Source organism: Monodelphis domestica, chromosome 4 (genome assembly GCF_027887165.1).
Source record: "Monodelphis domestica isolate mMonDom1 chromosome 4, mMonDom1.pri, whole genome shotgun sequence".
NCBI lineage: Eukaryota > Metazoa > Chordata > Mammalia > Didelphimorphia > Didelphidae > Monodelphis > Monodelphis domestica.
Genome location: NC_077230.1, coordinates 426,297,005 through 426,313,309, shown reverse-complemented (window position 1 = coordinate 426,313,309; position 16,305 = coordinate 426,297,005). Strand labels below are relative to the sequence as shown.

Here is a 16,305-nt window from a genome sequence, read left to right as displayed (position 1 = left end):
TGATAGCAATTTTCTGGACTCTTATGTGGAAGAGGAATTAGAAGTGTTCTGTGTGGGCTCAGAGGGCTGCACTAGAATCATAGAGGCAAATAGTGATAGAAAGCAAAACCCTTATGTGTGAGGAGAAATTCTTTATGAAGTCATTATTAAGTCATGTTCAACTCTTCCTGACTCCATTTCTTAGCACAGATCCTGGAGAGGTTTGCCATTTCCTTGTCTACCACATTTTACAGATAAGGAAACTGAGGCAAACAGGGTGAAGTGACTTTCCCAGGGTCATACAGCTAGTGAGTGTCTGAACCAGATTTGAACTCAGAAAGATGAGTTTCCTGACTCCAGTCTCCATCCACTATGTCTCCTAGTTATCATTTAATTATTAATTAGAGCTTAATCCCCAAACCTGGCTCTATTTGGGGAAAAAAACAAAAGTTAAGCTTGCTTCCCTCCCTTAATACTTAACCATTTCTCACCAATCCAATCACAATCCAGTGAGATTGTAGTATGGATCAGTCTTGATTACTGGCTCTGGTCAGCAAGTTTTTTAGCCAATCTAAATCAGCTACTAACACTTACTTAAAAATAGTTTAGGGAGAGTAAAATGTAAGGAAACTGAAGAAAATGAAAGTATATGTCAAAATTTTGTGGTCCCACAGGGGAACAATTAAAATTAAATTATGAGGCTATTAGTAGCTTGAGTAGCTTTGTTACATCAAAGAAGTGATAGGAAAGATAGGGAAATGTAGGAAAGTAATTAGCTGAATACCGTATGTACCATTTGATGTTTTGAAGCTAAACACCTACACCTAAGATGGAGGGAGAGGGAGAGGGAGAGGGAGAAAGAGAGAGCAAGAGAGAGAGAGAAAGAGAGAGAGACAGAGAGAGAGAGAGAGAGAGACAGACAGAGAGACAGACAGAGAGAGAGAGAGAGAGAGAGAGAGACAGAGACAGAGAGAGAGACAGAGAGAGACAGACAGACAGACAGACAGAGAGAGAGAGAGAGAGAGAGAGAGAAAGAGAGAGAGACAGAGAGAGAGAGAGAGAGAGAAGCAGGAGCAGTTCCTTGGTCTAACCTTATAAGTAGTTTTCTCCATCCACTAGCTCTACCCCATCACATCTCAAGAACTAATCATAGTTCCTCAGTTTGCCTGGCAACAAACAAGAGGGCAGTTCCTGTGGGATCAGTTTCCCCTTTCCTTGGTTTTAACTTCCTTTCTCTGATGGTTTGTCAATACCTGCACATCTCAATGGTAATTGACCTACAGGTCACTGATTGATGATATCAAACAAACACATAATCCGGAGGGAAATTCCTTTTAACACTAAGTATCTCTTTACCTTTCTCCCATTTTCCCCTGTCTATACCAATACTACTACTACTACTACTACTACTACTACTACTACTACTACTTTCATTTAATGAAGTTATCAAACTCCAAACAATCTCATAATTTAAAATATTACACAAGGTAGTGAGAAACTAAGTGTGGGAAAAGACTCCAGAGACAGATCTAACACTCCATAGACTAGCTGAGTAGGAGAAAAATAGTGCATATGACTGAAGGACTAACTTTGAGGTAGTTTTATGTCAGTGATGAGGCTTGATGAAGCAGGGAGAAAGAAACCCTGGTGCCTGGGAAGAAATCTTGAAATTTAAGAAGCTCCAAAGACAAGACTTTTAACTCTTCTCTAAGTATCCCTTCTTTCACAAGGAGCTCAGTTGCTCTGATTGAGACCTCAGTCAAATAATGTGTGATATTTATTCAGGTCCAAGTACCATAAGCTTACAGAGCACAAATCCGCAGTATGCAGTCCCTGCAAATAAAGTCAGGAACCAACAGATTTAGCCACCAGTGGGTTCTCCTAGTGGCTCCATAGCTCTGAAAGACTCCTCCAACCTCCATTTCTGTGCCTTTTCCAACTTTGGAGCCATGGACTTCCAAAGGCCAGGTTCCTCCTTTACATAACTTATAAAACAGACCTGGGATTCTTCCCTCCCAATCCTAGAAAGAAAGACTTGCCCTATTCTGATCCACAGAGTGGCAAGAGCCATCCATGCCAACCTGGCCAGGTCAGACTTGCAGAAGAGGACTTGTTTCCCAAGAGTCATATTCTCACCCATCCATCCCCCCTCTCCCCTTGTTTTGGCACTGTTTGTGAGATGTGGGTGTCTTCCCTTGGTGAGCTTTCCTATGGAAGTTGTGGGATCCTCATTCCTTGTTCCTTGATTGGAAGCAGCTACTAAGGAATCTCATTAAAGGGAAATCAGAAACACAGGAAGTTTATTAATTGGGGGAAATCTGAAATAGACTAATAAGGCACCTCTCCATGCTAGTCATCTAGTGCTAATGTTGCTGGACTATGCAGGAAATGGAACACTGAGGAAGCATTTCCTTCTGAGAATGGTGTTAACTCTCTGGTTCTCAGGTCTCTCCCACAGCTTTCTCCTTTTCCTGGTTTCTCTTTTCCTAGAAACAAGATGAAAGGGCTCAGTGAATAGAGGGGCCAGGCCTGGAATAAGGTGGTCTTGACTTCAAATCTGTCCTTTGTCACTTCCTATCTCTGTTACTCTGGGCATGTCACTTACCCCCAATTCCCAAGCCATTACGCTCTTCTGCTTTAGATCCAATATTCAATATATATTCTAAAACAAAATTTATGGGATTGTTTTTTTTTTAATGTGAGAATCCTGGGCACCAGAGCAAGAAATGAGGAAGAGGATGATGTGCACACCCTCTACCCACTTTACAAGACAGATATTCTACATTTGCTCTTTTTCTCCATAAAAATTGTAAAGGGTCAAGTGGGTATTTTTTGGTATTGTTAACTCCTTTTGCCCCTGTAGGATTCTTGCATGTTGGTTGTCAGTGCTTTCATAGTTTCTGTCTCAAGGGACTTGGGACTATCTTTCCTTCCCTTTCTGAGGCTTGAATGAATGTAGGTAGATCTCTGATGAGGTTTTTTTTTTTATGTGTAGTTCTTGCTTCAAAGCATTTTGTCCTATGGCTATCTTCCTCAGCTGTTGCCTCTTGGATTTTCAACTGTAACATGGGTTTTGCACTAAGTTCATCATCTGCACCTCTGCTTTGACTGCCCCTTTGGCTACCCCTTTGCTGTCCTGCTGCAAGGACTGTGTTATTCAGCTTTTAGTCTCATTGCCAAGGCAAAATCGTTGGAGATTTTCCTGGCCCTGGCATTAACTGTGGTTCAGTATTTGATGTGGGGGAAGATGTGGTCAACAAGTACTTTGATTTGAGTAGTTTCTCTCCCATAAGGCATAGGAATCCTCACTCACTGTCTATCTTTCATACTGTGTCCAGTAGGAGAGTCTCTTACTCCTCTGGTTTTGGTTCCTATTCTTTTGAGATGCTTTGTAATGATTGGTTAGAAGGAGATTCAGAGTAGCTCCTGCTATGCTGCCATCTTGGCTCTGCCCCTGTTGGTTTCTAACTGCTGCCCTTCTGCTTCCCCAGGTCATTCCCACTTTGATGGCTCACCTAATGAGTTCAGCTTTATGCATTACCCCCTGGGAATCTATTGACCTAAACTGAGTAATCTTCTAGGCACAGAGAAATGAGATGATACTAATTACAGGAGTTTCCAGATACTCAGCACTTTAAAGTCTACTAAGCAATATAGTATCTCATTGTGTTCCAAATCACAAGCATTATCTTCATTTGAATGGTAAGGAAACTGAGGCTGATAAGTTGCATTAGACTAACACCAAGCCTTCTCCCTTCCCCACCTCCTACATCACTGATCCTCTTCTTATCAGTCCACAGGTGCATTCATTCATTCATCTAACTGACCTGGGTCCCACAGGGCATTCACCTCTATCCCACAATATTTTTCACCCACTTGCTCAGCACAAGGTGTCCCTAGGCTCTGGACTAGAGATACAGAAAAATGACTCAGTCCCTGCCCCCTCCAGGACTATGTCCCAAACAAGAGGAGGCAAATTTGACTGAGACAGACAGTATGGTTCAGAATCACTAAATTTCCCTTTCAGAAAAGGAAAACTTGTTGTGCAATTATTAAACTCTATTTTGATTTTCAAGATTTTCATGTTTATGTTTAATTGGACATTCCTTGATTTTTCCAGGGTACTGGTCAGTTGTATCCACAGACAGCCCTAGAGATGTTAAGATGCCCTAGATCACACTTGGTGTCAACTGCTACTCTGAAACTTTTTGGAGTAATGAGCCAGAGTCCTTCCTGTTCTGGTAGTTCCACCTAGTGGACAGAAGAAGATCTATAGCAAGAGAGGAAGATCTGAGGCCAGGAATGATTGAGCCAGCCTGATTTGCATCTGATCATAGAGGGGCAAATGTTGGAGCCCATCCTCACCCATGAAGGGATTAGGTTGGATGTGAGCCTGTTTATGGGTCTCATAACTGTTGTAGAGTCAGTCCAGGAATCCTGTTCAGTTCAGTTCTCCAAGGCATCTCAAATCATTTTTGGAACAGAAATGAGCAGGGAGTCAAGTCCAATAAAACTGGATCATATTTGGCCTGTGGGGTATTGATTCTATTGCAGAAGGTAAGGGTTTAAAAAAATAAGAGTTGGAGAGTCAAGAAAGAAAGGGAGCCTGATTGTTGCTGGTAGGAGAAAATCAGGAAAGAGTCTTTATCTGATCACTGTAATCCACTGAGTATCGCTTGGCAGGGGCATAGAGCCCATTATAACTCTATGTCTCTAGGACACATGTCTCTCCTCCCCTTTAAGTCTTCTCTTCTTTGGGCTAAGTATCTCCAGTGCCCTCAATTGGTCCTTCATTTAAATATGTGTGTGCTCATGCCTCTTCTCTGCTCATGTCTCCCTATTGACTATAGGCTGTCCTTCAGTGTTCTTAGACTGCCATTAAACTGTAGCCCTTCAAAAAATTGTCGAAGACTTTTCAGATCATTCAGGTATTCAATGTCTCCTCAGACAGCATGGGTGTCTACCTTTGGCATTCAGACTCAAACTCTGTACTTTCCCTCCTCTGAACCTTTGTTCAGTCTATGTTCATGATTTATAAAAAGTTTTTAGAAATGGTTTCATTTGATCTAAGAACACTATGAGGGAGAGATTATTAAGCCCATTGTACTGATGAGGAGACAGACACAGATAAGTACTTACTAAAATTCACACAGCCAATAATATTCTTTTTTTTAAAATATATTTTATTTGATCATTTCCAAGCATTATTCGTTAAAGACATAGATAATTTTCTTTTCCTCCCCCCCCACCCCCCATAGCCAACGCGTAAGTCCACTGGGCATTAGATGTTTTCTTGATTTGAACCCATTGCTTTGTTGATAGTATTTGCATTAGAGTGTTCATTTAGAGTCCATCCTCTGTCATGTCCCCTCAACCTCTGTATTCAGGCAGTTGCTTTTTCTCGGCGTTTCCACTCCCATAGTTTATCCTTTCATAATGAATGGTGTTTTTTTCTCCTGGATCCCTGCAAGTTGTTCAGGGACATTACACCGCCACTAATGGAGAAGTCCATTACGTTCGATTATACCACAGTGTATTAGTCTCTGTGTACAATGTTCTCCTGGTTCTGCTCCTCTCGCTCTGCATCACTTCCTGGAGGTTGTTCCAGTCTCCATGGAACTTCTCCACTTTATTATTCCTTTTAGCACAATAGTATTCCATCACCAACATATACCACAGTTTGTTCAGCCATTCCCCAATTGATGGGCATCCCCTTGTTTTCCAGTTTTGGGCCACCACAAAGAGTGCAGCTATGAATATTTTTGTACAAGTCTTTGTGTCCATTATCTCTTTGGGGTACAGACCCAGCAGTGCTATGGCTGGGTCAAAGGGTAGATATTCTTTTGTTGCTCTTTGGGCATAGTTCCAAATTGCCCTCCAGAATGGTTGGATCATTTCACAGCTCCACCAGCAATGAATTAATGTCCCTATTTTGCCACATCCCCTCCAGCATTCATTACTTTCCTTTGCTGTTATGTTAGCCAATCTGCTAGGTGTGAGGTGATACCTCAGAGTTGTTTTGATTTGCATCTCTCTGATTATAAGAGATGTAGAACACTTCTTCATGTGCTTGTTAATAGTTTTGATTTCTTTATCTGAGAACTGCCTATCCATTTCCCTTGCCCATTTATCAATTGGAGAATGGCTTGATTTTTTGTACAATTGATTTAGCTCATTATAAATATGAGTAATTAAACCTTTGTCAGAGGTTTCTATGAAGATTTTTTCCCAATTTGTTGTTTCCCTTCTGATTTTAGTTATATTGGTTTTGTTTGTACAAAAGCTTTTTAGTTTGATGTAGTCAAAATTATTTATTTTACATTTTGTGATTCTTTCTATATCTTGCTTGGTTTTAAAGCCTTTCCCCTCCCAAAGGTCTGACATGTATACTATTCTATGTTTACCCAATTTACTTATGGTTTCCTTCTTTATGTTTAAGTCACTCACCCATTTTGAATTTATCTTGGTGTAGGGTGTGAGGTGTTGATCTATTCCTAGTCTCTCCCACACTGTCTTCCAATTTTCCCAGCAGTTTTTATCGAATAGTGGATTTTTGTCCCAAAAGCTGGGATCTTTGGGTTTATCGTATACTGTCTTGCTGAGGTCGCTTTCCCCCAGTCTATTCCACTGATCTTCCTTTCTGTTTCTTAGCCAGTACCAAATTGTTTTGATGACTGCTGCTTTGTAATATAGTTTTAGGTCAGGGACTGCAAGGCCCCCATCATGTGTGTTTTTTTTTTTTCATTATTTCCCTGGATATCCTTGATCTTTGTTTTTCCAAATGAACTTTGTTATAGTTTTTTCTAAATCAGTGAAGAAGTATTTTGGTAGTTCAATGGGTATGGCACTAAATAGATAAATAAGTTTGGGTAGGATGGTCATTTTTATTATATTGGCTCGTCCTATCCATGAGCAGTTAATGTTTTTCCATTTGTTCAAGTCTAGTTTTAGTTGTGTGGCGAGTGTTTTGTAGTTGTGTTCATATAGTTCCTGTGTTTGTCTTGGGAGATAGATTCCTAGGTATTTTATTTTGTCTAAGGTGATTTTGAATGGGATTTCTCTTTCTAGTTCTTGCTGCTGAGCTGTGTTGGAGATATATAGAAAAGCTGATGATTTATGTGGGTTTATTTTGTATCCTGCAACTTTGCTAAAGTTGTTGATTATTTCAATTAGCTTTTTGGTTGAATCTCTAGGATTCTTTAAGTAGACCATCATGTCATCCGCAAAGAGTGATAACTTGGTCTCCTCCTTGCCTATTTTGATGCCTTCAATTCCTTTATCTTCTCTAATTGCTACTGCTAGTGTTTCTAGTACAATGTCAAATAGTAGAGGTGATAATGGGCATCCTTGTTTCACTCCTGATCTTATTGGGAATGCATCTAGTTTATCCCCATTGCAGATGATATTAGCTGTTGGTTTTAGATATATACTGTTTATTATTTTTAGGAATGACCCTTCTATTCCTATGCTTTCTAGTGTTTTTAATAGGAATGGGTGTTGTATTTTATCAAAGGCTTTTTCTGCATCTATTGAGATAATCATGTGGTTCTTGCTAGTTTGCTTGTTGATGTGGTCAATTATGTGGATGGTTTTCCTAATGTTGAACCAGCCCTGCATCCCTGGTATGAATCCTACTTGATCATGGTGAATGATCCTTCTGATCACTTGCTGGAGTCTTTTTGCTAGTATCCTATTTAAGATTTTTGCATCTATATTCATTAGGGAGATTGGCCTATAGTTTTCTTTCTCTGTTTTTGACCTGCCTGGTTTTTGAATCAGTACCATGTTTGTGTCGTAAAAGGAGTTTGGTAGAACTCCCTCTTTGCTTATTATGTCAAATAGTTTGTGTAGTATTGGGATTAACTGTTCTCTGAATGTTTGATAGAATTCACAGGTGAATCCATCAGGCCCTGGGGATTTTTTCTTAGGAAGTTCTTTGATGGCTTATTGGATTTCAATTTCTGATATGGGATTATTTAGGAATTCTATTTCCTCTTCTGTTAGTCTAGGCAGTTTGTATTTTTGTATATATTCATCCATTTCTCCTAAATTGGTGTATTTATTGCCATATAATTGGGCAAAGTAATTTCTAATGATTGCCTTAATTTCCTCTTCATCAGAGGTGCTGTCCCCCTTTTCATCTTTAATGCTGTGAATTTGCTTTTCTTCCTTCCTTTTTTTAATTAGATTGACCAGTACCTTGTCTATTTTGTTTGTTTTTTCAAAGTACCAGCTTCTTGTCTCATTTATTAAATCAATAGTTCTATCACTTTCGATTTTATTAATTTCTCCCTTAATTTTTAGGATTTCTAATTTGGTTTTCTGCTGGGGGTTTTTAATTTGATCGCTTTCCAGTTTTTTCATTTGCATTTCCAATTGATTGATCTCTGCTCTCCCTTGTTTGTTAATATAAGCATTCAGGGATATGAATTTACCTCTGATTACTGCTTTGGCTGCATCCCAAAAGGTTTGAAAGGATGTTTCACCATTGTCATTTTCCTCGATGAAATTATTAATTGTTTCTATGATTTCTTCTTTAACTAAACTGTTTTGGAGTATCATATTGTTTAATTTCCAATTGGTTTTAGATTTGGTTTTCCATGTACCATTACTAATCATTATTTTTATTGCCTTGTGATCTGAGAAGGCTGCATTCATTATTTCTGCTTTTTTGCATTTGTGTGCTATGTTTCTGTGACCTAATGTATGGTTAATTTTTGTGAATGTGCCATGTGGTGCTGAGAAGAAGGTGTATTCCTTTTTATCCCTATTTATTTTTCTCCATATGTCTATTAATTCTAATTTTTCTAAGATTTCATTCACTTCTTTTACCTCTTTCTTATTTATTTTTTGATTTGATTTATCTAAATTTGATAATGGTTGGTTTAAGTCTCCCACTAGTATGGTTTTATTGTCTATTTCTTCCTTCAATTCTCCTAGTTTCTCCATTAGAAATTTGGGTGCTATATTATTTGGTGCATACATATTGATTAATGATATTTCCTCATTGTCTATAGTCCCTTTTAACAAAATATAATTACCTTCCCTATCCCTTTTGATCAGGTCTATTTTTGCATTGGCTTTATCGGATACCATGATTACCACTCCTGCCTTCTTTCTATCAGTTGAAGCCCAGAAGGTCTTACTCCATCCTTTAATTCTGACCTTGTGGGTGTCAACCCGCCTCATGTGTGTTTCTTGAAGACAACATATGGTAGGGTTTTGGATTCTAATCCATTCAGCTATTCGTCTACGTTTTATGGGTGAGTTCATCCCATTCACGTTCAAAGTTATGATTGTCATTTGTGGACTCCCTGGCATTTTGATTGCCTTCCCTAATTCTAACCTATTCTTCTTCGGCTCTACCTTTTAGTCCAGTGATTTACTTTGAAACAGTCCCCCTTGTCCCCTCCCTTGATGTTTCCCTTTTTAGTCCCTCCCTTTTTGTTCCCTCCCCTTCCCCCCTCTCTTTCCCTCCCTTTTTGTTCTCCCTCTCCCCCTCCCCCCCTTGGTTTTCCCTTCTCCTTACCCTTGTTGGGTAAGATAGAATTCAAGATCCCAATGGATCTGGATGTTTTTCCCTCTCAGAGTTGATTTCCCTGAGATTGAGGTTTAAGTAAATCCCCCCCCCCCCTCTCTTCCTCTCCTTCTTATAGGAGTTTTCTTCCCCTCCCCTTCCCATATGAATCTTTGTGTGAGAATGATTATTCTATTTGGTCTTTCTTTACCCCCTATTTATACATTACATTTTCCCCACATATTAGTATACATAGGTTGATATAAATGTAGTCCTTATAGAAGAGAGTTTGAGTAAAAGAAGAAGATAACATTTTTCCCCTTTCCTTAATATTTACCTTTTCAGGTATTCCTTGCTCTTTGATTTTCGGTATCAAACTTTCCACAGAGCTCTGGTCTTTTCTTTGCAAAAAGTTGGAAGTCTTCTATTTTGTTGAATGCCCATACTTTCCCTTGGAAGTATATAGTCAGTTTTGCTGGGTAGCTGATTCTTGGTTGGAGACCCAGCTCTCTTGCCTTTCTGAAGATCATGTTCCATGCCTTACGATCATTCAGAGTAGAACTTGCAAGGTCTTGTGTGACCCTGATTGGCATTCCTTTATATCTAAATTGTCTTTTTCTGGCTTCCTGTAGGATTTTTTCTTTTGTTTGATAGCTTTGGAATTTGGCAATTACATTCCTGGGAGTTGTCTTTTGGGGGTTTAGTGTAGAAGGTGTTCTGTGAGCTCTGTCAGTGGCTGTATTGCCCCCTTGTTCTAGAATCTCTGGGCAATTTTCTTTGATTATATCTTGTATCACCATGTCCAGTTTGGTGTTTATTTCTGGCTTTTCTGGGAGTCCAATTATTCTTAAATTTTCCCTTCTCCCCCTATTTTCCAGATCTATCACCTTGTCGGTGAGATATTTTATGTTCTCTTCTAATTTCTTGGTATTTTGGCTTTGCTTTATTGATTCTTGCTCTTTTACACGATCGTTGTCTTCCAGCTGCCTGATTCTGGCCTTTAAAGCCTTGTTTTCTTTTACAGTTTGGTCAAACTGCTTTTGTAGATGCGTGAATTTCTTTTGCATTATTTCCCACTTTTCCTCCCAGAAGGCTTCCATCTTTTTGGTCATTTCTGATTCAAATTCTTCATAGGTTTGTGGAGAGTTTCCATTTCCTTTGGAAGGTTTTGGAGCATTTTCTTTTATATTATCTTCTATCTGCTCTGTATTTTGTATTTTGGCTCCATAGAATGTGTCCAAAGTCGCCCCTTTCTTCTTATTTTTCTTGGTGTTTTGGGGCTTCTGTGCTTCTGTGGAGTTTTCCATCTCTGAATGTGGAGGATTGGCTTTTCTTGTCTCTGTCTGGTGTTCAGAGGCTTTAGTCCTGGGCAGATGGTTCTATGACTTTCCCTGGGTTAAACTGAATATGCCTCACTGGAACTGGAATGGAAGGGTCGGACCACGTTGCTTTCAGGAAGTTGCCTTCAGAATTGCTGGCTGTGAGGCTGTTTCCTCGGCCTGCGGGGGATGGGCTGCAGCTAACCCAAGCTCGGAGAGCAAGGACTTTCACTGAGACTTGGATAGCAGGATCCAGCCTGTGAGGCTGTCTTGCCAGCCCTGAGGGTTGCTGTTGTTTTGACCAGCTCTCTGCAGCGGAAGCCCCAGGCAGTAACTTTCACCGGGACTGTAGAAGGCCCTGAGTGTTCTGCTCTCTGAGCCCAGCCAGCAGGGCTGCGGCTTCCGGGAGCCTTGGACTCTGCGCTCCTACCCCTGAGGTCCGAGGGATCTCGGGTTCTGGCTTTTGAGGGGAGCCGTACCTTTTGAACCGGGTCCAGGTCCAGGAGGAGGGTTCCCAGGGTCTGTGCTGTTGATCGTTTTGAATTTCGGCGCCTTAGGAGCTTCTAGTTTGAGATCGGTCGGGAAGGTTTTTCCGGAGATCTGAACTTGAGCTTTCTCTAAGCCGCCATCTTAACCGGAAGTCCAGCCAATAATATTCTGAGACAGGATTTGAACTCAGTACTTCCTCACTCTAAATCCAACACCTGTCACTATACCATGCTAGGCATTGGATCCATTGGGTTTGCCAAGGCACCTTCCAAAATGTCTTACCATGGCTGTCTTGCCCAGGAGCATGCTCAGTGTTCCCTCATATTCTCCCCCAATTCAAAAGGTGCCTACCTGACCTCAAATTTGTTACCTTCCTGGCCAGTCCCACTTGACATTACTTGATACAAGTGGGAGGTTGATACTTCCTCACCCTAAATTTCCCAACAGAGACCCTGGGAAGTAGTGCAAACTACCAAAACCAAGAAGAAAGGTCAAAGTTGCTGTAATATTTCTAAGTTATTCCTTCCACTTTGGAAATGAATCCTAAGACACCTGGCCAAGGATGACCCAGGAAGGAAGGCTGGCAAGCTTACTGGATGTGCCCCAGAGATTGCTCTGGCACACACACCTCTCTCAGTGGCAAGGCCTACCTGCCAATTAGAGATAAGGAAAGGGCTCCCCTTGGGCCATGAATGCTCAGGGAAAATTTGTCCACTTTGGTTCAGCTACCCAGCATAAGACTATATCTAATCTTGAAGATGATCACCTTCCATATTCTAATTCTCATCTTGCAGAGCAAGGAAAATCCTAAGGAAAGGGGAGAACCCAAAATAGGGAATTCCAGAATCATCTGTAAAGGGTATGAACTGCCTCCTGATTGCAAAACAGAGTCCGAGGCATGAGAGATGTTATTGTGGGTTTAATATCTCTAGACTGAAACAGGTCTCTCCTGACTCCCAGTCAGAGGCTCTTCTTTTTGTACCTTGCTAATACATGATCTATTCCCACTGTCTGCCTTTCCTTTTCTTTCGTCTTCAGAGTTAAACTAATGTTTCTCTTTCTGAACACAATCTCCCTGTGGCCTGTCCCTAGTCCATCCTCTCCAGCCTTCCCCAATATCCTCAAAAAGCCATGGAGGTAAGGAACCCTGGATTCTTGAAGTCCAGGCCAAGGAAATATTAACTCTTGATGGTTGTAATGGGTGAAGGTTGAAGAGGGTTATATAGAAAAAAAGAGTTGGATTTTATATTTACAAGTTTGGTCACCAGGAATTTAATTCCAAAGAGATTTATTTACAATTTATTTATAAAATGCAGAAAGAGTGAAGTAAGACATCACAGAGGATAAGGTAAGCTACCTAGCCTAAACACTAATTAATTTGCTCCTGGCCCCTGGGCAGGGAGAGTTAGTTCTTAGCCTGAGGGGTCTCTGCCCTTGTAGCTGAGGCCCTGGGGTTATAGGGAGCCTTTCTCAGGAGGATAGTTCTTTCCTGAGGCTGTTCTCTTCAGAGAAAATCCAGCCATTAAGAGTCAGATTTGTACTTACCACAAGTCAGTCCAGTCAGGAACAGGGTCTCAGGTACAGTTAGCACATCAATGAATGAAGAATTGACAGGAAGTAACAGCTCCTTATAAAGACATTTTTTCTTGTGTCACTTCCTGTGCTTTCCCCTAATTCCACATCTACCAATCACAATTGAAGTCCTGCTTTAGGACTGCCCAGGAGGAAATCGGTAGATTCTGATTTGTCACCCACTATCGCACATGTGGGTCACAGACCGCACACATCATGATTAAGTGGGATACTTTCACTTTTGGTGACTAGATCTAAAACGGGCATATCTCTATATTTAACTTTTAAGTAGGGTGTTTACAATTTTGGTTATTAAAATCTAAAAACAGACAGGGGATACAATTTAATCTTCACAATTAGGGGAGAGTTAAGGATTTTCATTGTGACAATCAGGGGAGAGTCAAATTCAATCTTCACATGGTTCTGCCAAGCTAGAAAGGACTCAAATCCAAGTCCAGGTGCTGGATGAAGGGGTCTGTCATCCCCAGACCAGCTTGCCTCAGCCCAAAAAAGTTGAACACCAGGGGCTTGGGTTCCATGTGAATGTCTTTGTCAGACACAGGAACTGAAGATGAATTTCCCAAGTTCTGGAGGAGTTGAGATCTGCTCTAGAGAAAGGGGTATCTTTGTCTTTGCCATTGAAATCACAGATTCTTGGTCTCTGGCCTCCAGACTTGCCAAGGTCTTAGACAGGCCACTTGAAAACCAGTTATTTCATTATAAGGAAAGAAAAAGAACCAACACAGTCATTTTCTGTCTATTCTCTGCACAGCTCCTCTGTCCAAACCTACCATTCTCACCTCCAACATTACTGCAGTGGAGACCAAGGACTTCTCATTCACATGCCAGGGTATAGGTCAAATTCATGCTTACTGGTGGCTCATAAACGGAGTTGCCCCAGCTGGTGGCAGGATACAGCTGTCCCCGGATAAAAGGACACTCACTATCCGCAGCCTCACAAGAAGGGAAAACAAAGGACCCTATGTGTGTGGAATCGAGAACCCATTGTTTAGCAATAGGAGTGATCCATTCACACTGGATGTTGCTTGTAAGTATATTTGTTCTTCCTATATGGTGCCTGCTTATAGCCTGGTGGTGTGTTCCCAGAGGCTAGGCTAATTCAGTCACTTCTCTGAGAGATAAAGAGGTAGTCTATGAGGTTCCCAACCCCCTTAATCTTTAGGGAGCCCAGATTGGCCTTGCCATGTGTTCTGGTGGAGGGTGGCCATGTAGGGTGATGAACTGGAGAAAGCCCAAAGATCTTCCAAGTTCAGATCCACACTGGAAAAGTAGAGGACCAGTTGTGAATTTCCCAGTGCAAAGGAAGATCAGGGAGACACAGTGTTCCCTGCTGATGGGTTACAGATTAGAAGATGCCCCTTGTTTCTAACGTAATCTCAATATGGAATCCTTCTCTTTCTTCCAGATGGCCCAGATATCGCCACAATTGTTCATACACCGGATGTGTACCCTACTGGGGCAAATATTACTTTGAGCTGTTCTGCTACATCAAACCCACCAGTCCAATTCACTTGGTTACACAATGGACAACCTGTCAGCAACTCAGCCACATTTTCTTTTATTGCATCACTGAATCATGCTGGAACCTATACCTGTACTGCATCTAACTCATTCACTGGATTGACACGCAATGCAACCAAGAATCTTATAATCTATGGTGAGTATCTGGATTGGGACCCCAACTTTGTGTTGGGCTCTCTCTTTACCTGACATGAGAGTAACAGAGATAAGTGACACTCTGCCCTCCTGGTCCCATAGCATGGTATTTTGTGATAGAAGGAGCTCTAAGCTCATGATCATGAAAATTGTAGAATCCTTCCATTCCTGTCTATTATCTGTATAGTGTATCTACTTCTTTACCAAACTCAGTTTCTCCATCTGGAAAAATGGACAATCTTTTGCTCTGTATATAATAGAATTCTATGTAGAGAAAGTCTTTTTTACATGGTAGGTACAAAAAACATGTGAGTGGTTGCAATCATCCTTGTTTTTGATATATTATTATTCTCTTCTATTCCAGTGACATACAACCTTCTTTGTCTCCCATCTTCTAGAACTGCAGGTTCAATGACTGCCCCATACTGTTTCCTTCAGTTCATGTCCTTTGGTGATTTGGACCCATAGAGTGTTGTTTCCAGTCTTGGTTAGAGTATAAGCTATGGTCATGCAATGGGGCTGGCCATGATCCTCTTTGGCAGGGAAATTCTGGAGATAGAAAGAAGAATGCAAACTTCATTTCCTTTCACACATAGAGATTCACCATTGCACCTATAGTTTTCCTCTTTGTGGCATAAAGTGACACATGGAAGCATGTCTGTTATGAAACCTGGTTCTGGTCTTTTGACTTTAGCATCAACTAGCTGGGTCCACAGTAGAATTCATGCTTCTCAATTAATTCACTGGTCTGACTTTCCAATGTACAGATGAAAGACCCTCCATTCCCATAATCACATTAATGTACAGCAGGACCATAGAGAGATCATCTCTGGCCTTAGTTTCCTTTTATTTCATGCAGTTTTATTGTTACAAACCTTAGGGGTATCCCACCTTCCTGTGCCTGACTCTGGGGATGTTCTGCATGGAGAGCAGGGGGGAGAGATAGAATTGTGAAGTGGGGATGTGACCTTGGGAAAGTCAGACACCAACAGCATATACTTTAGAGGAGGGATGATTTTTTATTGGACTAAATGTGTACATAAGGATGTTTAGAGCACAATTTAATTTAGCAATGAAATTATCTCTGTGTTACTTTCTTTTGTTAACTATTTTCCAATTACTTTTTCACCTGGTTCAGGTAGCACCTGGGAATGTTGCAGGCTATGTATTTGACCCCTGTGGTTGAAAAGTGCTTTTTCTTAATTTAATTTTTTCCAATTAACCAAAATCTATTTTTTGTCCCCCTTCTACCTCCTACCACTAATGAATAAGAAAATCTTTGGGATGAGTATGGATTCTAACTGCCTATAGCCACAAATTAATATATTCTTAGGTGGATACATGAGAAGCAGAGTTAGAAACTGAGGAAAAATGGGTGAAGGGGATATAGAGAAAGAGGGAAAATAATAAAGGAAGAAAGACTCAGAGACACGGCTTAAAGAGCTTGGGATCCAGCCTGTGTGTAACTCTGATGGTGGTAGAGAGAGAGAGAGAGTGACCTACATATGTCCTCAATCTTTTATTGGAGGATCAAAGAATGGGGAATGGGAGGTAGCTAGTGTTCATGTGACAAGGCATAAGACTTAACATTGGTTCAACTGACAACCCCAAGATCAAAGAAGAGGAGTTTAATTAAGCATGTAACCTGTCATGGAATCTGGTCTGGCAATGTGGGAACAAGGATACTGTGGCAGCCTACCCAGGAATTCTTCTGACTTTTCAACTGTACATTTGGAGAGTGGTCAGAATTAA

The 16,305-nt window shown here is 40.8% G+C and overlaps 1 protein-coding gene across 1 annotated transcript in view; it reads left to right on the top strand.

Moving 5' to 3' along the window:
* Positions 1 to 16,305, top strand: part of LOC103100369 (hemicentin-1-like) — a 228,503-nt gene that overhangs the window by 67,727 nt on the left and 144,471 nt on the right. Inside the window, exons 7-8 of the mRNA XM_056826224.1 lie at positions 13,649 to 13,924; positions 14,303 to 14,554. Of these exons, the coding sequence (XP_056682202.1) occupies positions 13,649 to 13,924; positions 14,303 to 14,554 (528 nt within the window). The remainder of the gene's footprint in view (positions 1 to 13,648; positions 13,925 to 14,302; positions 14,555 to 16,305) is intronic.